The following is a 25,220-nucleotide window of genomic DNA, read 5'->3' on the forward strand; positions in this document are numbered from 1 at the left end:
TGGCAGGACAAAGAGTTTGAACGATAAAATCTTCTCCGACTTGCGACTGTCGCCATACGCATCGGCGTCTAACAAATTGGTTGTTTGGATAGCCCGTAGCGTTCGGGTGCAGTGGCGGATTTATCTGCCATGTCTTATGTACGGTTCGCATTCGGTCCTATTAAAATGCCTTGGGTCAATTTGAAGCCAATAGTAATTGTCCATTTTGATCCTGTCGCAAGTTGTGTGGGAAACATTAAGTTATTTTAATTTCAAGTGGACAACATTTGGATCGAACTATTGGAGTATAGATATTGCAAAGACAAGAGTTCTTATACATTCAGCTTACGTAAGACGAACGACACAACTGTACGTGACAGGAGTAGCCAAGCTTACAAGCCCCTGTTTGCGTCAAGCCGGTTATTATTGTTATCGTAATCCCAAACAAAACGTTGCCGTTGCAAACTTGCCGTACAGGTCAATCTGCTTCATAGCTCGCAAAGTTGTTGACAAATTGCTCCAACGTTGTTTACAAAACCCAGGTGACGTATTGATATATTATGATATGATATTATTTTATTTGGAAGTTTAAAAAAATAAGAAAATGGACGAAATCAAAATGTTTTGCAATATTTTACGTTCCCGTCTTTAAATTTAGATTCAGTTCGAGAAAAAATGTACCGTAAATTAAAATGCTAAACTCAAATTAAATAATACATTATTTACATAACAGTTACATACGTTACATATATTATCTACATAAATGATTTATACGTAACGCTCAAAAGTTATTTAGAGGTGAACTTCGGTCCCTTGCAATTTGTTAAATTTGAAGAAATAATTAACAAAACATTACGCACTGGATTAAACAAATGTTTGTATTCAAAATTTTAATGTACCATCATACTAAACCAACAAAGGTTTTCACTTACATATTCTCCGCTATTGAATTTAATTGAACTCTTAATCATAAATTTACGGGAATTCCCGTAATTGTTTGTCGTGTTTTATTTGATATTTATTGGTAACGTTTACAGCCGTTGCTTATACGATTGGGGGAGCATTGAATGCAGTGAAACCGATTTGAATGACGCCATAATTTAGCTTTTATGTCGTGTCGGCACGTAAGCAACGGGAAGAAGAAACCTGCGATTGCCCCCGGGGAGAGATTTCCCCGATTTTAACGGCATAATTGTCGGAAAACAGTATCGCTTAAAACAATATTGTTTTTATTCGAATCGGCCGAAATTTGCTTTATCGAAAAGACAATACAAAAAAGCGGAATCCTACGATAAGGTCATAATGAAGTTTAAAAGTCATGATCAAGCTAACCTTATGACCGACAGATGTGCCGCTATGGGGCCTTTCGTGGTCCTAAATCTAAACATGTCCATCACGGGTCAATTGGATTCTAATCTTAAAACAATGAATCACGACTTGACTTTGGTGTCTTGTGGAAGTTTTCCCTGTTATCAAAATATTGAAGCTACGAAATTGATCAATCTGGTGTTTCGTATATAAATGTCTAAATTGAGAATGTTACAGGGGACTTCCATAGATACCATCTTTTCCAACAGATAAACGTAGTTGCCAAAGAATTCTCCATGTGGTTTGTTCCACTTACCTCGTTATGTGACTCATATGATGTCGCATATCATGTTGGATGTCGAACACTATTGTGCAGAATTGGACATGAGCTGAACTGATCGAAGTAAAATCAGTTACAACCATATAGTTGATTTATATTTTAAGTTACTTTTATTGAATTTTATGTTATTTAACTAAAACTGTTACTAAATGCTCTGGAGTTGACAGGCAGTGTTTTACCTTTTCAGAAAAATATCGAGAAGCTTTGCAAAAAACGATCTCGAGTCCTGTAGTAGGGGTTTTAGGAACAGTAGTACGTAGCAGATCGCATAGAATTTGTGAAAGAACTTGTCAGTTCACAAACGTATTTTGCGCTCGACGGAGATTGTTTGACATGAATCGAACGTAAGCATCGCTGTGAAACAAAGCAATGTGGCGGAAGAAGAATACGACACAAAGAAGGTAAGTCGAAATCGCATTTTAAGCTTATTGTATTCGCTAGGCATAGACGTATGACGAACAAAACTTCCAAACATATTTTTTAAATTAATTGTAAAATTTGTGTTATCATAAATACATCCTCGTTTGCTACAGTTTTATTTGAGATCCCCACATCTATATCCAAACAGCAAAATACATGTTAAACCGTAGTATAAATTAATTATGTATAATTGTTTTTTGTCTGAAAGTTGATATGTGATGAACTGTATACGAATATTTCAAGTAAATAAAAAGCATGAAATGAGGAAAAAAAATACTTTTTTAAATTGCGATGAAACGAAAGTGCATCAATTTTAAAAATACATCGCTTCTATACCTATTCTAAAAAGTTCGTTCGTTCTGTATAAGACAATCGGATTTGAGCGTTTAATCCTTAACTTCTGTCGGACGTCAACAGCGTTTCTGGATGAGAGAGCCAACAGTTTACCGCCTTATTAATGCTCGTAAAATGTCGGGACCCTGACGGTTAATATATGTCTTCGTTCCGAAAGATGGCAATTAAGTTCTAAACTTCAGCCTTCGGAATTTAGATTTGGTTAAAACTTCGACGTTTCTGCGTAATTCTCTTTGTCGCCGGGAAGGTAGCAATTTCGAAGTTCACGAATTGCCACATCACACAGTGATATGCAATTTGCAACAGCTAGTTTAGTATAAATAAAATATAGATTTTCTTAACAAAAAAAGTTTAAGTTGAACCAAAAGTACATATTTTTGGCCAAGCTTTTCTGTCAGTTAACCAAGTTATAACGTAATGTGGGTTTTAAAAGTGGTAATATATAAAAAAAAATTAAAGTGATAATAGCGCAAAAATACAGGGTACGATGTACAGCGCCTCATGCGGCCTGGATTAGATAACATGGGCTAAGATTTCGCTAGGCCAAACATCTAGGGGCTTTCCTCTCCAGAAACGAACTGCGGCTTACCGGACGTCCAATGGTATTAATTGCAGTAATCGTAGCCGTACTCAAGTGCGCATCTGCCTCGGTATTGTTCACCAGGTTTGGGCATGAGCGTCTCCGCAAAATGCCGGCCAATAGGCAGTCGCTCTTTAATCCCAGGCATACAACTGTTAATCAGGCGTGCTTGGAGCACAGGCTCGGTCGCCTCAGGCCCGCGGATTAGCCAATGAGGTAATCCTGTCCGAAGCAGAATTGCACGCGGAAGAGTCCAAGAGATGCACTTGGCAAACTGAACTCGTTTCGACGCGCCATTAATCTGCTCCTCTGTAGGTCGGGCGAAAAGTGCACGAGACAGGCTGTTCCGCAGGTGTAGGTGTTATTCGGACAAAGAGGCTTTCGAATAGTTGCGACGGCTTTCCAGTGGATTACAAAAAAGGCTTTTTTTGCGATTGACGCAACCATGGTATTTTGTAAGCATTTTTTGCGTCGTGCTGGTGCCGTTCAGAAGTGAGCTGTTGCCGGTCTACATTCATAGGCTCTTAAGATTCAAAATCAAAGCAGTCAGCCCTTCATTAAAGTTTATCAGTGTAAACGTATAGCCAAAAAAAATACAGTGAAAAATGATTTTAGTTTACCATAGCGAATAAATCACCCGGATACAGAAAATAGCTTGTATTCTTCTAGTTGAAGAAATAGTTGAAATATAGTTTGAAGGAGATCATGCGAATCAGAAATGACTTCACACGAATTAAATCGGAAAAAGGCGTTTTATTCACACCGAACTTTTTATGGATCAGATTCCGATTGTAATGTATCGGGCCTTAGGGAAAGTTTCGATTGACCCACTTCGCGCTAGAGTGCAGGCAATATATCAAGTCGGCGTTCCAACGGGCCAAATATAGCAACGCCTTTGTCTCTTTGGCTACTACCCCTCGTCGAGGAAAGGTCCCTCGCTGCGCGCAACAGCGTCTGCGCAACCGCTACATTTGCCTTTGTGCGTGTCCGTGCTGTAATGCGTCGCATTTAATCAATCGTAAAGTTGCTTGTGCATTGTTTCGTCCGCACCGAGGCGGAATGCTCGCGGAAATGTAACGCGTCGATTTCGTCGTTTCAAATTACTCTGGCCCAACGTTTATTGCAAACGCATGGTCCCCGCCTTCGGAAACGATAGAGACTTCTTTGCAGTTGTTTTCGTGAAAAAATAATAGAAGGGGGTTGATGTAATTTTAGAAATATTGTATTCCAGATGACTTTTTTTGCTAGAAAATGAGACTATTACAGAGTATGCTATTGCATTTTTCTTAATTTAAAAAAAATATATATATATTTTTTAAGAAAGAAATATAAATTTTAAGAAGAAAATATATTTTAGGTTTCGAATATTTTTCCTCCACGTCGGCTGTTTTCAGAACCTGGCCCAATACTTAAGAACAGCTGATAAAGAGACCTGACCCAATGCTGTTATGTTTAGTAGAGAGGAAGAAAAGATAAAGTTTAGATAACAGGTCATTTTGTGTTGATGAGAACGAGTATATGAGCCGTACTCGTATACATTAAAACTGTAACCGCCACTGGTTTGTGGACAATAATCGCCAACAGCGGGAAGTTAACGATCATTGTAAAAGGCTTAACTATGTGCAAACGGACAATGCAAAACAAACAATCCACCATCGGCGTATATTTTCGGGGAAACTTTTACGAGAAAGCGACAGGGGCAAGCCGCAATAAAACAATCGAGAGACAGGCCTTGTTTAAAACAGCGAAGAGACGCTTTAGATATTCAGGCCAGTCGAACTTGCGCACTAAACATCAGCCAAGTTCAAGATTTATGTTTCGTGTGAGTTCTGCCAGTTGACGGACGAGATGACATGTTCAGTCGATAAAAGTTAGGGATAGGACATGACATTTTTACCGTAGAACAATCGCAGGATAATTATAATGATGCGAACACCCGCTGCAGTATTTCTGAATTGGTTTGTTGTGATCAAAAATGCTTGCAGAACTAAAATACTGTTAATCGTTCTTCTATAAAACAGATTTAACTCTTTTAGTTAAGAATTCTCCAATCTATTTTATAATGGTAGAAAGGATATACATTGTTGAAATAGTTTGTTATTCATTTATCATTGTGTATGACTGTGAATGCAAAGTATGCAAAAATTAATTATTTTTTTTGTTTTCGCAGGCATGAACGGATTACAATGTTTTATTCTCTGTTAACCCTGTTCGCCTTTCTTCGTCATATAAATGCACTGGGTGAGCAGTGTTTTCCTATTTTAATTTATATAATCTTCGTAAAACGTTGGCTTTTATATCTCTAAACAAATCTTTGACCGTTTACCTTATTTGAAAAAAAAAACACTAATCTTCTGAAATTTTGTGTTATATAAAGTCGTTGTTTCATGATAAAGTTGAAACTATTTCAATTCACTGGTGTAGTCTCTTACCAGAAAAACAGATTTGACAAAATCATTTGTGTAAATTTGAATTCTTCTCGCAGATGCGCCAGTGGACTTGCAAGCTGTTGAGGTTTCAACGCACAGCTTCTCCGTTTTATGGAGAACCACAGATACAAAAGCTAAATTTTTCGAAGCAAACATTTCGCCGTTAAACGATGGCGAAACAGCGGAAGCAAACAAGGTATGGAACAAATCCAACAGCATACATCTTTAACCCAAAAGTGTTGTTTTAAAAATGGCGATTTAGTGAAAAAACTACTCGTTTCAAATTTAATTTTTCTAAGTTTGTGTTAAGTTTAAATTTTATTTGCCATGTGTTTTAGATTTAGACTATGGTTGGCTCCGGAGCTTTTACATCTAATACAACAACATAGTATGAAATTGTTTTATTCAATTTTTAAAAGTATTACCATTTTTTAAAGCCTTACTACTACGCTTAAGCGTCTATTCGCTGAAAAACATAAAAGGTTCGGGTGAAGTAATAAACTCCCAAACTGCGGTCTTCTATATTTGGCCAAACCGGCTGGCGCGCGCATTGACGCCATACAAATAAACGTTAAGGCCGCGGCGGCTATCCTGCCCAATATAGAGGCTATCGCGCGTCAGGTGGCTTAAAGGCATATAAAAGACCGTTTATTGTTGGCTCGCCTAATCTTGCTCCATCTACGGCCTCCCAACGCACGCACAGAGTGTGGAAGCCCTACGTCCGTGCCTCCTGGCCGTGAGTTTTAGCGGCACTTTATAAATGTCGTAAACAGCTCGATGTTTTGTTGTGCTGCTTGCTGCCAACGTGCATGGCTGGCAACTTAATCCGGCGGCTGCATCCACGCGGCTTGATTGTTGCTTGCTTGTCGAAGCAACCTAGATGCAACCGAGATATAGGCCTTCGTCGACTCGCCTTCGGGTGCGACAAGATACGGGACGTTTGTTGTTTAAACGTATCCCGTTTCGAAACGCCACGACAGTCGACAATGACAAACCTATCCAAATATTTACGAAATCGCGTTAAACATTTGTTATGCAACGTCTGTATAAACTAATACAGGATTAAACCAGTGTGTATAGTTATTCCCATTGCCAGTGTTTTCCTAATGCACCCGTGCTCAAATGCAAGGTTATTATAGTTGACGGACCCTTCACCATTACAAAAACGCTTTTCTTCTCATACTGCTGCTACTCGAAGGATTAACAGCCACGTTTATTTTCTGGATAAAACTAGATATCCACTTGGACCTTTCAAATATTTTTCTAATCCTAGGGTTCAGCAAACTAATTGCTGGTGTATAGTTGTTCAATATACATTTACATGATTGCACATAGAACATAAGTTTCTGAGCTTATAGTGGTGTCGTAAAATTGTATGTAATTCTTGTAACGAATTTGTAGCCCATATTTCTATCGAATATATAGGCTGAATGTCAAAGATAAATATTGCTTTATCTGTTTCAAGGGCATACCCAGTTATTTTTCTCAAAAATGAACAGCTTGAATCTTGGTTCTTGTCGCTTTTGGCGTTGTATAGAATCTTAGAAAATCTCCTGTAATCCGGATCGTGTTTCGTGCAGCTTTCCTCTGGATCAATGACGTCACAATAAACCGTGACACAAATAATTGTTCATATTTTCTATTTAATTTACGAGCATTCGTCACGCTAAACCTGTTGTTTTTCTCAACACCTAAACTTATTTGAGCATTTAAAAGTTTTTTAAATGAGAATCATAATTATAGATTTATCTTTTTGCTATATAATTTGTTCGAGGTGCATGGAGAGTAAAATAAAATAGGTAAACTTTTACCACATTTTTTATTGAAATTATTTCTTGGTAAAGTCTCTTGTCGGTACCTAAATTTATTTTTTTATTTTTTTTTTATCGCTACCTAAATTTCAGTTTCTAAACGAAACCTTCACCACGTGGATTGACCTTATACCGGGCAAAGACTACGATGTGTCAGTGTATTCCGTCTCCGAAGAAGGAATTATGAGTGAGGGCACCAAAATAACTGTCACCACACGTAAGAATGAAAGCTACAATAGAATAAAGGAAATACAACTTGAACAAATTAAATAGAGAACATCAGAATTGTTTATTGTCTATTAACAACATTAGGCTTATTATTTTTACATTAACTCGGTAGGCTGTTTTTCGTCCTTGGTCTGCCATACAGATAGGGAGCTGACAGGCTTTTGAACCAATCATTGAAATATTTCACGTAAATTCCTGCATGAACGCGAGTGTCATGATTACAGCTCTGCAGCTCACGAATCGCCGTAAGCGACGCCCTGAGTCTCGGACTATTTTCTGACCGGCTCGGCCAGCATTTCGCCTTTAATCGTACACGACTGCGTTACTGCTGCATCACAGCGAATACACCGCCGCGATTTAATTACATTTTACGCGTTCTACCGTCATCCAACATTTTCGCTTAACCGGTGTTTAGCTAAATTTCGGAACCAACTTTCTCACGCGATTGTATTTTCGCCTTCAGATCCGATGCCTGTCTACGCACTTCGCCTCTCTCGCTTTGCCAACCCGATCCTCACGGAGTACAGGGATCAAGGGGGCAAGACGATGATGTACCCCATCTATGGGGCCGTTGTGTCTTGGCAGGGTCCGGACAGCGGTCGCTTCGACAACTTTGAAGTCGACATCTCACCGCCGGACGGCAAAGTGAGGTTGCCCTTGGCAATGCAAGGTCAGTGGACGTATCAATTTTCTTCGTTCCTTGTCATTCCTGCGTGGTGAGAGCGCGGGCTTTGTACAGTTTTATTAACCAGAGGCACCAAATTGTCCATCGTAGGGAAAGTTGTATTAATCTCATTCGACTGAAAACAATGACAAGGGAAATGACTGTATTACTTAAATGAAAATGGACACCGTTTTATTTTTTCGTAACAGTTTTTGTAGCATTGCAATTACTGTGTAAGATAAGTTTTCATATGATTTTCTATTTTTTATATTATCGTAAACCATTTTGACAGGAGGCAGACGTGTTGAACAGCCACTACAGAAGCGAAGGATCGCCTGGGATTTAACGCCGGGCGTTTATTACGACTTTGGTGCTCGGACGATGAGTGGAAATGCTGTGAGCGAAACTGCAACGGCCGGTTTGCGAATGAGTAAGTTGATGTGCTGGACGATATTAAATTTACTCTAACTTTTTAAGTTTTATTTTGGGTTTGAAATGTGAATAATAATTCGTAACTTTCATTTTCACACTCTACTTAAGAGTTAACGCTACTTTAAATTTGACATTATAATAACAAAGCTATTTGTGTGTGATAATTCTACCGCCATATTCTCAAATAAAAATTGTTCGCAATCTTTTTTTTTAAAGTAGCTATTACCAATTAAAACATGCCCAAAAGGTATCTGAGGGTACGCGAAAGGATTGCCTCTCGATCACAACAATTAATCGCCTGCATGTTTGTTTCCACAAAGCGCCGGAGATACCATCGGAGATACAGGTGGACAAGATTTCGCCCACCGAAGCCACGCTGTCCTGGGATCAGCCCCATCGCGGTATCCTGGACAATTTCGTGGTAGAGATGACGCCCTTTGAGAGCAGCAGAGTAATAGAGCCTCGAAACTCCACCGACAAGAGGAGGACTATAGCCGACCTCACCCCGGGTTAGTCGACTCGATTTGCTTGTAATTATAAGACCGCGACGCGCGCAGCCCACGGATTATCTTGCGTGGGCGCAGTACCAGACAGTGGGTTTTTTGTACGTGTATATTAGCCGAACGAGGCGACGTTGTTAATTAAGAAGGCGATGGTGCCAATTAAGTTGTGTCTTCAAATACAGAAATATACGATCACCGGGTGTGATTTTTAATGAAGCACAGTTAAATGTTAACCTTTAACATCACTTATCCAATTTTCCAACGATGCTGGTCTAATAAAGCTGCGATTATCGCTGTTGTTGCCTTGTTACTTTAATCCAATAAAAGAGAAACTTTACCTTCAACAATAAGGAAACTAAAACAACCAAATATTTTACGCTATTTGTTTTCACGTAAATTTTGGGACAGTAAGCATGCATAACTTCTTCGATCCGCAGGCTCCATATATGACGTGGACGTGTTCAGTACGTCATTTGGCGTGCTGAGCATGAAACCTAGGAAGAAGCGCATCATAACTCTTCCAGCAACGCCGCTTCGTCCCGTCCTTAGTCGGGATGTGACGACGAATTCGCTTCTCGTCTCGTGGCAGCGACCTCCTGGCCGTCTTAACTTTTATGAGGTATTAACAGAAGTCAGTCAACTTTGAAATGTGTTTGTATTTACCAGGCACTTTTGAAGCAGCATTCGGCAGCAAATCGATTCGATTTGAATCTAAATCTTTTCTGTGCCATATATCACATATGTTGCATGTTACAAAATTTGTAATTTAGGTGTAGTACATTTATCATCACCGATGATGACACGTAATCATTAAAGCACGGATTAAAATAAAGTTTATATGTGTCATTAGTACAGATAAGTGTGACTAAATATGAGTTTCTATTTCACTGAGAGAAGAAAATACCTACATTCCTTAGGCAGCCTCCAGCTGTTCTGATTTTGGTTTCGTCGAACGTCGATTTTTTTTAATCCGGACGCTTGTGCAATATTCCACTTGAGCAAATGCTTCAAAATGCCAGCTTGCATGGCATATCGTTGTTATGCTGCTGTAGGCGACCACATTTCAGACAGTCCATGGGCCGAACTGGCAATTACACTTGTGTGCGGTATTGAAAGAGCTGGCCTTGTAATCCAGTGGAAATAAAAGTTCTCGGGTGAAACGAGTTGCGCCTCGATTGAACGGGGATCGGTTGAGACGTACACATGATGATCACTTTCGCGTTTATGCTCAATTAATTATCATCATCAGCGTGATGCGAACCTTGTCAGTTAAAGATGGGCAAAGATGGCGCAGCTTCTGTCGGAATGGCGAGCTGTAAACTAGAATTTTTTACCGAAATAGCCTGTGTGAAGCGAGTAATTATTCCGCATAGGTCATTATCAGCTCTTGAACGTAGAGCTGCATTGTCCAGTTACCCTTGGCGACTTAACGTGACTTGCCTATCAATGGCTAGTCACACTTCTGCGAAAGGTTCATTCTCTTTCCGGTCAGCTTCCAAAAGAACGGCGATCTCCCGAGGCGAGGAAACTTATAAAAAACTTTTAGAGTTTAGCATGAGCCGTTTCCCGGTGACGCCGCGAAAATCGCCAGTGGCTCGCTTCGCTGATGTCGAAAGGCGATTAATGCGACGGCTCCGGTCCTAATAAGGCAAATCCCAGCACCAACACGTAAACAGCGAATCTGATTGTGACGTCATCGTTTTGCCGCAAGCAATGGCTTTAGGTGACGCTCAAGGTCGGGCGGCTTTCGGCTTAACGAGACTGCGCGGCGACCATAATGGCCAGTAATTGCAGCCACAGCCAAGTCCGGCTTGTGGGCGCGGATGTTTGGCCAACCCCCTCAGTAAAGGCCAACGAGACCAGCATCCTTCCACAACAATTACAGCCACTATACTCAGAAGCGAAGGTTTTTTTGGTTGGCAGACGGTCAAGTACGTCAAACTCCGAAGTGCTTCAACATAAAACAAACTGATGCTGACCTAAGCCAAGTGCGCGCGATCGCTATTGCGATAACTTGTCTTTTACGGGTCAGGTTGTATTAAGATCGATAGGCGTTCGATTTAAACACGCAGAGGATTGTTTCTCATAGAAAATTTAATTTTTAAAGAAATCGCCTTAATATGGTACAACGGCGCGTGATCAGGCTAAAGGTTTAGTGCTACACGAGTAAGGGTTTAGGACTCTCTAACTGCCTTTATTACTGGAATGATAGTATATATAGGTTAGGCTATATTGGACCAAATTTTCCTACTATGGGATCACTTTAGAAGATTGAAGTTTATAATGTTTTACTGGTGGCCACCGAAATATTTTTGACGAATTAACTATTTGAAATCGAAAAATATATATTTTTTGAACTTGAATATTGTTTTTGCCCACATTGAGGATTTTTTAGCCAAATATGCTATACATAAAATGGGAAGTTTGTTTCGTCTTTTGAATACGAATCTCGAAAAATTAAAATGTTTGCCAACTTAACAAAGATCATGATAAAACTATTCCGGTTGTTAACATATCGCTTTTACATTGTTCTATGTGACCGTAGGCTTTGAAGTGTCGCCTTAAACTCGGTACAAAAACAACAAATGATTAAGGTATTACTTTATTTTCCTTTTGCGCAAAATTTATAATTTGGCTAAGTTAAACAAAATTAGCGCATTTTGTTTGTGCTTTGCGCGATTTAATTTAGCTTCAGTTGCATATTTGCGAACGAAATCAAACCTATAAACAACTAAACTATAGTTACTTATTTTATGACATTATATTGCTAAAACATGTCTTTTACGGGTCAGGTTACATTTAGATCGATAGGCGTTCGATTTAAATCATGCAGATCATTGTTTATCACCGAAACATTTATAGGAATCACCTGAAAATGGTCCAATGCCGCGTGATCGGACTAAAAATTAGTGCTACACGAATATGGTATATATATATAGAGAGAGAGAGGATCTAATTTGCCATCGAGGTCACTTTAGAAGATCGAAGATTAATAATGTTTTTTTCTCGTGACCGCCCAACTATTTTTGACGATTTAATTATTTGAAATCCAAAAATATATATTTTTTAATTTGAATGTTTGAATCTTTAGGAATTTTAGCCAAATATGCTATACACAAATATCGTCTAAAGTTGTTTTTTTTAGTACGAACCTCGAAAAATTAACAAAGATCATGATAAAACTATTCCGATTGTTAAAATATCGCTTTTACATTGTTCTATGTGACTGTAGGCCTTTGAAGTTCGTCTGAAACTTGGCACAAAAACAACAATTGATTGAGTTTTTATTTTGTAGCTCGTCTACTGGCCAACAAAGCGTGACGTCAGCAGATTACGTCATCGAACTTGGACCGAACAAGTGAGGTTGACCGGTCTACAACCGAGCACGCAATATTCACTTCTGATTTTTTCTGTCAGCAACGAAATTCACAGCGAACCACTAAAAGCATTTGTGTGGACAGGTAAAAGACAAAAGTCAAACTCAATTGATTGTAATAGTTTTACAATTTCTTCTGTGATTGGTCGGTAAAAAACTAGATTAATATCGTTTTAGTTTCATTCAGTTTACTTTAGGCAAGTATATCCAACCCAATAGGCCATATTCAACCTTTGTAATCCCTATGTTAACAGATACTGATGTTATATACATTAACGCAACTGTTGTAAAGTGAACGATATAAATTGCGGCCAAATTTTGTATCGAATTCGTAAAATTTATGACATTTATCCGTATTCAGTATTTTAAGTGCTTTGTTAAAATATAAATATTTTAAAAACAGCAAAATAAATAGTATTTGTGGGTTGTCATTTTAATCAATCGAACTATGGTGGTTGCAGGAAATCTTACAACGACAACCCCACCACCAGTTCTTACTACAGTTTTAAGCAAAATAACTCAACATCCGGAAAGCTCGACGACTCTCCAAACCGAAAGTGTATCAGGTTTGCATATTATAGAAAACTAAATAAGGAGAAAACTAAAATAACATTTTGGCAACGTAAATTGTTTTACCGCAGTCTAAAAAAACAAAATGACATCCGATCGCTATGTTTAATATTCCCGTGACAGTTTGTCGTCCGTGCGACAATTGTGCCTAAGACTTGTTATTAAGACTTGTTGTTATGAACCCGCTTGAACTAATTGTAGGTTAAAAACGATTGATCGGGACTTTGCCATTATTGAGAAACATCATGTTCACGACCCTTGAACTTTACCACCTCTCGCCATCTGTTGGTAAGAAGTCTAATTGTTGTTGCAGTTATCATCAAAGGCTCGACCGCGAAAGACGAGGGCGACAAGACCAAAGACAGGGAGAGAGCCTTAAGAAACAACACAGAAGCAACAAATGGAGATGTAAGAATAGTTTTGTGTATAATAACGCTATTAATATATACGTCCCTTTATGGACGAAGGGCGAACACAAGATTCAAAATGTAGTTTATTTTTGTGCATCTTTGCAAACATCGACAGCTGTGGTGTTCAAAGGATTCTATTACATGTCATCAAAACGATCAACTTTTCATGCATTTTTGCATCGACTTTTCATTAATATGTTTATTCACACTGATAAATGGGTCTTTTTAATTTACCTCTTTTACACAGGCCACATCCAAGCCATCTACCATCATTGATGGAATTACACAGGGTAAGTAAAAATACTTGTACCAAATTGTTATGCGTTATGCATCAAAAAGTATTGTAAATTCAATATTGTTCAACCCGTGACACTGAACGAAAAAATGTTAGTTTAAACAACCAACGGTTTTTCACCTATTAATTTAAAATTACTGGTGCCATTACATTTGAAGTTTATTACAGCTCAAACTTTAATAAATGTTTTTTAACCAAAGTTTATTAATTAAGCACACAATGTCTTATTAATCCAAATATCAACATAAAATCACAAACTAGCTCACTCGAATCGTACATGTAAAGCATGATAAGTATTTCTTTAGTGTTATACGAAATTTGCTTGCCGGTGCCAAACCAATGTTGCATGCTGTATGCCTTGATTGTAATTTTGCAGAGATGTCAACAATTCCTCTCACCACGACTACTCCGGGCCGTCCAAAAACCTTGCCACCTCATCACTCCATCCCTTACACTGAACCGACCATCGAACCATTCCCGACCACAGTTTACTTCAGCGGAAGAGTGACCACATCGCCAAACTCAGCAAAATCAATGAGCCCGACCAGTCATGAAAGCCTGACGAGCAGTCCTAAGTTGGAGGAAGTCGAAATTACGACAACCACAGCTACCACAACTGCCACCTCAACCCTACACAAAGTTGATAATTTGGTGGACACAGAAACTTCACCAACTGGTAGTCCCAGTCAGCCCCAAACTGACTTGACGAGTTCCTCAATGCCAGTTGTGACAAGTAGCGGTTTATACCACTCTGTAACGACCGAACATTCGATGTCATCTTCCACATTAAATATTGACAGAGAAAAAACGACTGGATCCATGACGAAATCAACGATTGTAAGTGTAACCGAAGCGAGTCCAACGACTCATACTTTTTCAAAATTGCCTACTAGTGGACCTCAGGTGTCTAGCAAGGCAACTTCAATTGCTTCTCATGACACGCCTATTCCACCCACAGTCAGTTCTCATATAACCGATTCGGCAACTGTGACACCACATCTGATTGCTAGTACCACCACAGAAACCGATATTGCAATCACTATGCCCAAAACGGACCCATCTGTTACCAGTACGTATGCATCTGGTAAAACACATAGTTCCACAGAAGCAACTGATACGATAAAACTTGCAAATATAACGGAGGCATTTCAGCTCTCAACAGCCACCACCAAACCTTCCGGTGTTACTGTTGAAAAAACTTCCATTGTTGCTCAAACCGACCAAGATGAAATTAGCAAACCAGATATCACAACTACAAAGCTAATTTCTAATATGGCAAAAACAACACAAACCACCATCACAAAAGCAGACACACTAGCGGTTACAGGCAGCAGCTTGCCAAACACAGCCAGCGTTAGCACAACGTCAACAGTCTTACATGAACCAACAAATATTGTTTCAACGGCTCCACCTAGTACAGTAGTATCGGATGCAGTTGTAGCAACCTTAATCACGACTACAAAGGGGCTAAATCCACAAACTTCAGTTGACTCTTTTTCGACCTTGACAACTCCGTCTAAAGAAATGTCAGAATCAACTTTACCTGATGACGAGATAACAAATTCACCTAATACCGTCAATGTTTCTGCAACCACCAAGCAAACCACTGAAATTGAAACAACAGGGAAAACTGGTACTCAAACAATAATGGAAACGACAGTACCTGAAGACATAGAAGTAACTACCGACAATAAAATGTTTCAATTTACACCTAATGGTCAAGTTCCATCAACAACTGAGACAGAAACACAGAATAAAACTACTTTAATCTATACTTCTACCAATGATCAAACTACAAACATAAAAGCAACAGAGGAAACTAATACTCAAAGCGTGCTAGAAACAACCATATCTGAAGCTGTAAAAGTTACTACTGACCGTAAAATGTTTGGGTTTACGCCCAATGGTCACGTTACATCTACAAGTGAGCACGAGACAAAGAACACAGACAATTTAATCTCTACTACCATGGCCAACGATCAGACCACAAACATTATACCAACAGAGGAAACTGGTACTCAAGGAATGCTGGAAACCACTTTACATGGAGATATAAAAGCGACCACTGACCAACAAAAGTTTGTGTTTACACCAATTCATCAAGAAACAACCTCAACTGGCCTCAAAACAACAAGTTTGGAGGTTTCCAGTGCCGATACTCTATCCATTGTAAAAACCACAAGTCAAAGTGTAACAAGTAAAACTGAAACAAAACAGCAAGTTACTGATGCAAAACTAATAAGCCTTGTCCAGCGATCCACAGCAGAGGCTACTCCACCAAGTCATATAACGCCAACTATGACACAGTCTGGTAAGGAGAATGAGAACTCTACGTTTCCAACTACACATGCAAATCAAGACACTACTAACTTAGGTGATAGCTCAACAATAGTTGCCTCTTCATTCTCTGTTGGCGCTACCACAGACAATCCATTTTCTAAGACGGTCACGATAAATTCATTACCGTCTTCAAAGTCTGAATTATTCCCGTCATCTACATTAGCATCTTTTACGGAATCCAAAACCAAGTCTGTTTTGTCTTCCACGCCATCATCTCCGAAGTATTCCTCAACAGAATCGCTTTTAAATCCGACAAAAGAGTCTTCTTCTACTTCAACATATATGTCTTTAATCCCAGATGCTGGTGGCGAAGAAGAACCAGGTCCGGACCCGTCCACTACATCGGAAACTACTATTACATCCAAATATGTAGATTCCTCTTTTGTTCCTTCTATTACGCAAGCTAATCAAAAATCATCCACCCTGGATGATAGTCCACAGCCGAGAGGTTCAAATACAACGGGTGATGCAAGTGCTATGACAACTTCCTATGCCGAAGATAATACTTCAGCTCTGGAGCAAACGACCGCAATTTCAGTTTCAACCGATGTGAAAGTGACAACCGATCAAAAAATAATTAAGTTTTTTCCCAATGGTCAAACCACTGCCACAACTGGTACTGATTTGACAAGCGCAGATATTGCCACAACTTCTTTCCCTGGGCAGAACTTAGAGCCGACAACACAGCGACCTTCATCAACACAAAGCCTGCCTTCCCAATCCCAGGCCTCGACGACTGATTCTGTTGGCGTAACTAACAAAACACCATCCGTTGGTTTACTAACTACAACACTTTCCGAAATAACTATAGATTCTTCTTCTCCTGACCAGGAAACAACTGGACAGTCACTTGGCACTACCCAACCTGACAATATTATCATAACAACCGACCATAAGATATTTGAATTTTCGCCCACTGGTCAAACCACTTTCACAACTGGAACTGATTCGACAAGCACGGTTGCTGCCGCGACTTCTTTCCCGGTGCAACAGTCAAAATCGACAACACAAAGCCTGCCGGCGACTAATCCTGCTGTTGCGACCAGCCCATCAATATCGTCCGTTGAAAATGTCACGACAGCATTACCCAATATAACTATAGATTCTACTTCATTAGACCAGGCATCAACTGAACAATCGCTGGACACCACCCAAGCGGACAATATTATCGTAACAACCGACCATAAGATAATCAAGTTTGTGCCTACTGGTGAAACCACGCTCACTACAGACCCAGAAGACACGGTGACTGCAACTTCAAAAGCCGAAGAACTCGTGACATATACAGTTCAAAAAGAATCGACAACAAACTTGCTTCCTGATGAAGAGGTTTCGACAACACCCCGGTCGCCTAGCAGCTCCTCTTTTGCATCGGTCTCGTCAGCGTTACCCCTTGATGAAACTACAACCCAACCGGATACTAGTATTAATTCTGCTAAGCCAACAATATCTACTGAATCGGAATTGACTTCCTCCGTTGTGCCTTTTCCCGATGAATCTACAACGCCTGAAAGTTATACAGATTTCTCGCAAACTGCCTCCAAAGTAACATCTACAGCCGATTCGACCAAAACCCCTGTAGTATCGAACACTACAGACGACACTTTAACCACTACGCCAGTTGCAAATTCTAGCACCACGAAACCAAAACCACGCGACCAGCCGGACCCTAAATCTCCAGGCGACATAAGTGAACGAGAAACTACTGCTTCAAACGGTACTCCGACTTCTTTACAAACTACTACTCCAAATCCAGGTAATACAATAACACTGATTTTTTACTAGATTTATGGAGTTTCTTAATAAATTTTAAAACTATTAATCTTCCTAATAATTTCAGGAGCTCAAAAAAGTCATCTTCGTTGTAGATTGTTACGTTTGCATGTCAGTGATGCATGTTTGTCATAGGAAATTTTTAATACATTTACTCCTTCGCAATGAAATAAAAATTCGATCATTGTATTGCCACCAAACATACTAAACAAAAATTGTCAAGGATAAAAGTGATTTAGTTTTCTCAAAGAAATGTCGTTTTCTTCAGGCAATGGTTCGACCACAAACGGAGGAACAACGATTTCGGTCTCAAATGCCACCGCGAAAAATGTCCCAATTACTAAAGGTTTTCAAACCATCTGCAAACCAAACAACATAACCATTCTGGTGGATAAGGTAACTTTTCTTTTTACGTAAGGTATTTGTGTTACTTTGGAAGAGCAATTTTAAAGTGTGCTCCCTAAATTATTTACGATACTCTGTTTTTCAAAGAACGACAACACGGCGTAATTTTTAATGACAGCGAACGGTTTCTTCACACACAATTGCTTAAAACATGCTGTACGGGAAATTGCATTTATTTTTCGTTAAAAAACAACAAAATATTTTGCTATTTTAGAAAGTCATTGGCCAATATGAAGAACTCTATGGCCCACTTCACTTGATCGACTACGATGATCCCAAATGCAAAGGTGTTGAGCACGAAAACTATTATCGCTACACAATTGCTCCAGATATTTCACAGTGCGGAACCGAATTCGAGGTAGCTAAATATTTTTTAAATATATGTACAAGTATGCTTTGTTGTGCATGTTAATACTTTATTTATAAAAAAGAAAGCCTCCCATTTATGTTTTCGACTCGACAATCAATGCAAATTAGTTATTTATTTTCAAAATACTCATTTCTTTTAATAAACAGCATATTATTTATCACATTAGTTAATGCTATCGGACGGTGTACGAAATCAAAATATTGTGAAACATAAAATGACGTTTTTTTTTATTCCGTATCTGTTACTCAAAGACCATAACTTTTGTTGAAATGTTGGCTTTTTATTAAGTTGCACAGAACTTATAGTTTACGCGGCGTAACCTGTAAAACGAATATGAGGACAATCTTGATTTAATTGATATTTTCAATGGTATCTCTGGGGTGTGTTGACTTTTCCTCTTTACTTAACTTTTTCCTCTTTGGCTCTTTATTAGCAATTGTTGAACTTCTTTTTCACGCGCAGATTAACGAGACCCACGTCAACTTCACGAACGTGGTTTCCAACTCGCAGCGTCGCGCCGAGTGGCTAAAGCAGATCACCGATAGCAATGGCCAAGTGATTCTCGGCAGTCGTCTGGCCAAGGTACCGATGGTGTTCGTTCACATGAACATCTGGTGCACGTTTCCGAGGACCATCAACGTATCCACCCCCTTCCTACCCGACATCCAGTAAGTTGGATCGCATACTAAATCGCAGCGATAGGTGCACGAACGAAGAAATAGGGACGAGTGGTTGCACCAAAGGGTTTAGTGTGTACCCCGCATGTCAAATGCATAACAAAATTGGTTGTATTATTTATTTTTTGGATAAAATGTATAACAACCGGATTCACTAGTAATACTTTCCACAGAGAAGGGTGTGCTATCGTTTCAAATCAAAATTGGTTTTATAAAAAAAAAAAAAAGTAAAACTTTTAACACAAAATGTTGCTTTTGAGGGGGGGAGAGGGGTACTTGGTAATACTATACTTGATATGCAACCATAATGATCGAATTAAAATGGATGGCCTAGCTATATTGCGATCTTGTTAATCGTAATCGCTATCATACCAAACTGTTGTATAGACTGAATACCTATATCATGACACAGGATCAACTATTCAATTACGGTCTAATGCGAGTTTCGTCGATTAATTTACTTGATACTTTTGTCATAGGATACACATGCTAACGTTCAACGTATCCGGTCATGGCGAGTTCTCGGCCTTAATGCAGCTGTACAGGTCGGAAGCGTTCGAGCGTCCATACCTCCGTCCCCCAATGCTCTCCATGGACGACACGCTACATGTCGGAGTCAGTCTTCTTGAAACCAAAGATCCATTGACATTTTTGGTAAGCATTTGCTGAATTGTTTTTGTTATTCAAACTGATATACATACAGATACGCATCTATGATTATCCTTGGTATTGCTTTGAACGTAGCCTACTAACAGTAGCAGCATTGCAGAACCACTTGTCGATTACAATACAAAACTTACATTTTGATCTTAAATCAGACAATATTATTAACCGGTTATACTAAACAATTGCAGCCCTAAAAATATATCGGGGTCTTTAGCAGTGGGACTTTTTAAAACCCGTCATCATCAAAGCTTAATTTCTACACTAAACAGTAAGGAAAACTTGGGACTTATCACGCCTGTTGTTATTAATTACGCAAGGCTCGGGAATATCGAACTATTTATTCGCAATGAGCATATGACATCATAGGTTTCATCAATACTACTAATTCGATTTTCAGGTTGTGCGAAGATGCTGGGCCACTCCGGAACGCGATCCCGCCCACCCGCGGCGCTACGACATCATCAAGGACTCCTGTCCAGTCCAGGACAGTCTGGACGGCACCGTGGAGATTCTGGAGAACGGACTGAGCAAGCGGGCCAGGTGGCAGGGCTCGGTGTTCAAGTTTGTCAGATTCGATCAGGCCTGGATTCACTGCGAGATCAAAGTCTGTTTCGGCGCTGGCTGTGAAGAGGTGAGTGCTTGTTTAAACCTTTAAGGAGGTAGGCCAATCCTAAAACTGGCAATTTAGGTTTCTTGAAGCCAGTAGTTCTTGCTTTAATATGTATGGCTACTCTTGAAGGAACCACTTATTGGACTTCAATTAGCCGTTTTGAAAACTGTTAGGTTTTCACTTCAAAACAATTAATCTATAAGCAGCAGTACAGATTGACAAATAAAATTCCTTTATGTTAATATCAGAAAGCTTAACAATTTAAACGTTAATTCTATTTTTTTTTTCAGTTATCGTAAAATTATGATAGCTCCAATCATTAACAAAACTACTCGGTATAAATTGTAAAATTACTCACATGCTTATTTAAACGAATGATACTAAATAATTGCACTTTTATATTTGCATTTTATGAGAAGAAGTTAATATTTATTAACTTCATTAAAAATAGGAAATTATTGTTGTTAATCTATTTAGAATTGTACGGAGGGCACCAGTCGTGTGAAAAGGGACGAGCGTTCAAAGAACGCCAATGTGGTTACATTCGGTCCAGTATCTCTCAACCACACCGTGGTTACCGCCAAACCTATGGAAAACAACACAACAGGTACAGTATTCCAATTTAAAAACGTTTATTTTTGGACGTTTAAAACAGCGATTACCTGAGTTAGTTATTAATTTAGTTACCATGGGTCGAGTAACATGTTTAATTTATATTTTTTAATATTAATTTTTTTAAGATCAATATATTTTTAATTTTCTAAACTGAAATAACAATATCACTTGAGACATGGCTAAATATCATGTAAGCTTAAAGGATTGCAAAGAGTGTAGTTAAACAAGAGCTTGCTTTTCTAAATGAAAAACTGTATATTTAACCGACTATAGCTAAAAACCTGACAATTCATTTATCCAATCCTTTTCATGTTTTATTTTTTTAGTTATTAATATCTTGTAAATAACACGTTATCCCAAATGACAAACAGCAATAACAAAACTGCCTTGCTTCCCTCAGCCCCAAGCGGCTCGTTCCTGGACGACACAAAGGTCCTAATTCTGGTGGTGGCGCTCAGTGTGGTTATCGTCTTCTGCTGCGTGGTCATCATGTGCGTCCTGGCGCGTCTTCGGCGCCAGAAGAAGCGCAACAAACAGCAGAGCGTGGCGGGATCCGAAACAACGTCATCTTCTCCCTTCCCGACCTCGCCAGTCCAACCGAGAGCGAGCAGCGACCGACTGGAGGAGTCGTTTAAGCACGTGCGCACCAACTCCACTATGAGCACGTTTGGAAGCATAAGCTCCGCCAAGTCTACTAGTCCACTTTCGATGTCGCCCGGCGCGATGGCGATCTCCGGCGGCAGGTTCGGCTACGACAACACTAACTTCTTCTCGTCCACCACGGAGCTGCGAGATGCCGAAGCCGCCGAAGACTTCCCGGCGCCGCCCCCGGAAGTCCTAAGCGGCTCGCACTGCGCCCTGAACATCCCGCCCGCCGCCGACTCCATTGCAATTGAGGGAATCGACGGACAGTACCGCAAGTTTTCGTAACCGCATCGCTTGCGTTTTTGACCTCGCTTATCGCGGGCTGTTTATCGCATTATATAAGTTCACGTTTGCATCGACTGGCGTAGAGCAGTTGAGGCTTGCGAGCAGACCCATGTTCCGTATATAGTTTTTGTGCGTCTGCCCTGATCGGTTACTTCGTGTGAAGCTCATGTTCTTCTGTGCGCGTTTTCTTGTATTTATCGTATTATTAACCCGCAGGCAATTAAACCTTGAAAGTAACCGATCCGCCAAATAAGGCAGGAAAAAACACTTTTTAAGCCCTGTATTTCCTAGTGTGCTTTACGGCCTTTTTCTTGCACGGCTTTTTGTAAAATGTTGCCATTTATGCCTAGATTAACTATATTATCTTTTTATCTACGTTTAGAACCTATCTAAACAGGCTCTCGTTCTGTCATAGCTTTCTTGATTCACTGTAGCTAAAATTCGCAGGCTGCTCTTCAGAGCTGTATTCCAAAAGGTGGCTTTGAATTTTAGCAGATAAATGTTGAACCTAGCTAATGCAAAAAAAGTGATGGCATTAAATTGTTAAATATATTGTGATATCAAGTATTTTGTATGTGGTCCTTGGAAATTTCTGGTTTGCAATCGAAAAACATTAAAATAAAGAGCCGTTAAAATATCAAAGACGTTGATTGTTCTGTTTTCCACTTTTTAACTGTAATATTTTTTTATTTAAAGATAATTGTGTTATCAGAAGACTATTGTCAAATGTTAATTAAAAATAAATATGCTGTTGCTACCAGGCATAGTATATTCAAAATAGGTTCGTCTGGCATATATTTCTTCAACCAACGTTTCGGCTTACTATACGGCAAGCCTTCGTCAGGGAGTGACACACACAGCCAACAGGACGCAAATGACACAAAGAAAAAAAGGAGATAAAAATGTGCGAGACACGTTCAAACCACACAGCGATAAAACAACGTTCAAAATACAAAGCGATAAGAGAACGCACAATTCAGTGGTTATCTTTTAGCACACGGCGCTGGAAACAAAACGTCCGTTTCGATGTTCATGGTATTCGGCCTTTTGGGGTATTAATTAAAAAGTTGGGTAAAAAACACTGTGGTTTACAGCTTGCTATAACCGTTTATTAAATAGATTGTGTAGATTCGATTATTATTTTTATTTTAGACGAAGTGTGATATCGAAAGAGTATTTTTAAACGTAAATGAATGAGTTTAAAAACAATGCAAATTACAGCTTGTTCCGTTTTTCCGTTTTTCAGCGATAGATTTTGTGAATTCGACCTTTTATTTTCCATTTACTCATAAGCAAACACTATTTGCAAACTTAGGTGCTATCGTCCCCTAAATTTAGAAATATTTTTAACACGAAACTAGGATTTAGCTATATAAAACTCTCATATAAACTCTCGTAAAGGCAGGGGATAATCAAAGCGACATAATTGTCGGTATGTATTCCGATGTTCGTAAGGACTCGGTTTACCTAAATGAAAATCGGCACAGTGTAATAGACATATTCTTGTTTTTAATATTTGATCCACGTCATGTTATGACGTTACTGTGTGTTATCTATAAAATCAGTTTAATTCCCCCGACAAGAAAAATCCTTTATCCGCGTCTGTAATTCTGACAGCACCCGAACACAAACACTAAACCCAATGAAATAAGCTATTGCCTATATGCATTATATATAACCGAGTGTTGCTTATCCAGCAGTACTATATTATAATCAATCGACGTTTCGACGTCCTATGCAGAACGTCTTCATCAGGTTACTGACTTATCATGTAAAACAGATTCTTTATAAAGCGACAAATAACAAATCGTGCGATTACAAACTCGCACCAACGCTCAGTGGTGTAAGAGTGCCCGATAGCTTATCGGCATTAGAACTTCTGTTTTTATGTTTGTTGTGCTGGCGCGTGAATGGATGTTCCACGACTCAACAAAACCTCGCTTGTGATAATCGGTTTCCTTCATCAACACTTGAGCGGCAGAAAAGTTAATGCTGTGCTTGTGGGTGGTTGCATGGTTTGCCAACGCTGATCTCTTAGCATCATTCTTGTCCACATCCCTTTCGTGCTCCTTCCGGTGCGTATTTAAACTTCTACTCGTCTCACCGATGTAAAACTAACCCAATATTAACTTAATACTTATATAATATTTTTAAAATTCCTTGAACGCTTTACAAAAAAATACTTGGGACATTTTAAATTAATGGTGTACTTTGTATTAGTATAAACATAGAGTTGTGGCAAAAAGATTCGTAAAAAACTTACTATTTAAATAAAATTACCCTACAAAGAGTCATCAAACTGTTCAACACTTTTTTTATCAATTATTTTATAGCCTCCAGGTGTCGCACAAACGCCACGATTTTTATACGGCTCGGTTTTGGCGCTTGCAATGGAAATAATGAAAACGAAACTAAGTAAAAAATGCCATGACCAAAATAGATTGATTAACCCTTTAGCCTCGGAGGTCTAAACACCACACTATCTCGCGCAAATGTAAACAGCTGGAGATGGATTAGTCTCGGGCAAAACCACCTTGACATACTTCGATAGAAATATTTTTTATATTTAACTAACGCAGTGATTGCGGCCCGCCTGATGTTTACATGCGGCCCACCACATTCTCACTTTCAGTAGCCTTTATTTAAAACAATCGTATCGACTATCATAAAAACATGTAGAACGCGCAGTATTTGATAAAGGCCCAATCTCTAATGTCGTCTTTCAACATCCATCGAACACTTATCTACTAATAATTTTCAAGCAAGAAGTGTTTTTTTCTAAATGTGTGTTTTTGCGGACCGTTTTAAGGAAACATATCAGCCCAAAGGTGTCGTACCACGCCATGATACGGCATGTAAACTCAATTTTTCGCGCTTCGCGCGATAAGGATGAGATTTACGTGTATATTTGCGCACGATTTCTATCTCGAAGAGCGGGTGTTTATGAGTTTAGTTGTTTCATGACGTCAACATATGACGTAACTTATGACGTCATCCCTTTAATTTAATAGGTTTTGATGCACATCGAATTTTTTAAAGTGGCCATGCGGACCATGCTGCTGAAAGGATGGTCATTTCTGCACTAAAGAGTACTTTTCTGTAAAAGCAGGATTGGCTTTTTTGGTTATGTTCGCC

The 25,220-nt window shown here is 39.2% G+C and overlaps 1 protein-coding gene across 1 annotated transcript; it reads left to right on the forward strand.

Moving 5' to 3' along the window:
• The first annotated feature begins 1,834 nt into the window (after positions 1 to 1,834).
• On the forward strand, positions 1,835 to 22,664 carry LOC146164524 (uncharacterized). Its single transcript, XM_083380749.1, has 20 exons — positions 1,835 to 2,028; positions 5,152 to 5,222; positions 5,467 to 5,606; positions 7,315 to 7,438; positions 7,913 to 8,119; positions 8,406 to 8,543; positions 8,866 to 9,054; positions 9,486 to 9,667; positions 12,344 to 12,509; positions 12,886 to 12,990; positions 13,308 to 13,402; positions 13,652 to 13,694; positions 14,076 to 17,795; positions 18,081 to 18,208; positions 18,432 to 18,575; positions 19,050 to 19,255; positions 19,744 to 19,918; positions 20,328 to 20,561; positions 21,018 to 21,147; positions 21,556 to 22,664. The coding sequence occupies exons 1-20, from the start codon at positions 1,997 to 1,999 to the stop codon at positions 22,083 to 22,085; spliced, it is 6,759 nt and encodes a 2,252-aa protein (XP_083236875.1). The 5' UTR covers positions 1,835 to 1,996; the 3' UTR covers positions 22,086 to 22,664.
• The last annotated feature ends 2,556 nt before the right edge of the window (positions 22,665 to 25,220 follow it).

This window comes from Ascidiella aspersa, chromosome 2 (assembly GCF_963924565.1).
Source record: "Ascidiella aspersa chromosome 2, kaAscAspe10.2, whole genome shotgun sequence".
Taxonomy (NCBI): Eukaryota; Metazoa; Chordata; class Ascidiacea; order Phlebobranchia; family Ascidiidae; genus Ascidiella; species Ascidiella aspersa.

Coding starts and splice junctions, on each gene's coding strand:
- LOC146164524 (XM_083380749.1), top strand. CDS start 1,997: ATGTGGCGGAAGAAGAATACGACACAAAGAAG. Junction 5,223..5,466: donor TCGTCATATAAATGCACTGG/GTGAGCAGTGTT, acceptor TTCTTCTCGCAG/ATGCGCCAGTGGACTTGCAA. Junction 17,796..18,080: donor AACTACTACTCCAAATCCAG/GTAATACAATAA, acceptor CGTTTTCTTCAG/GCAATGGTTCGACCACAAAC.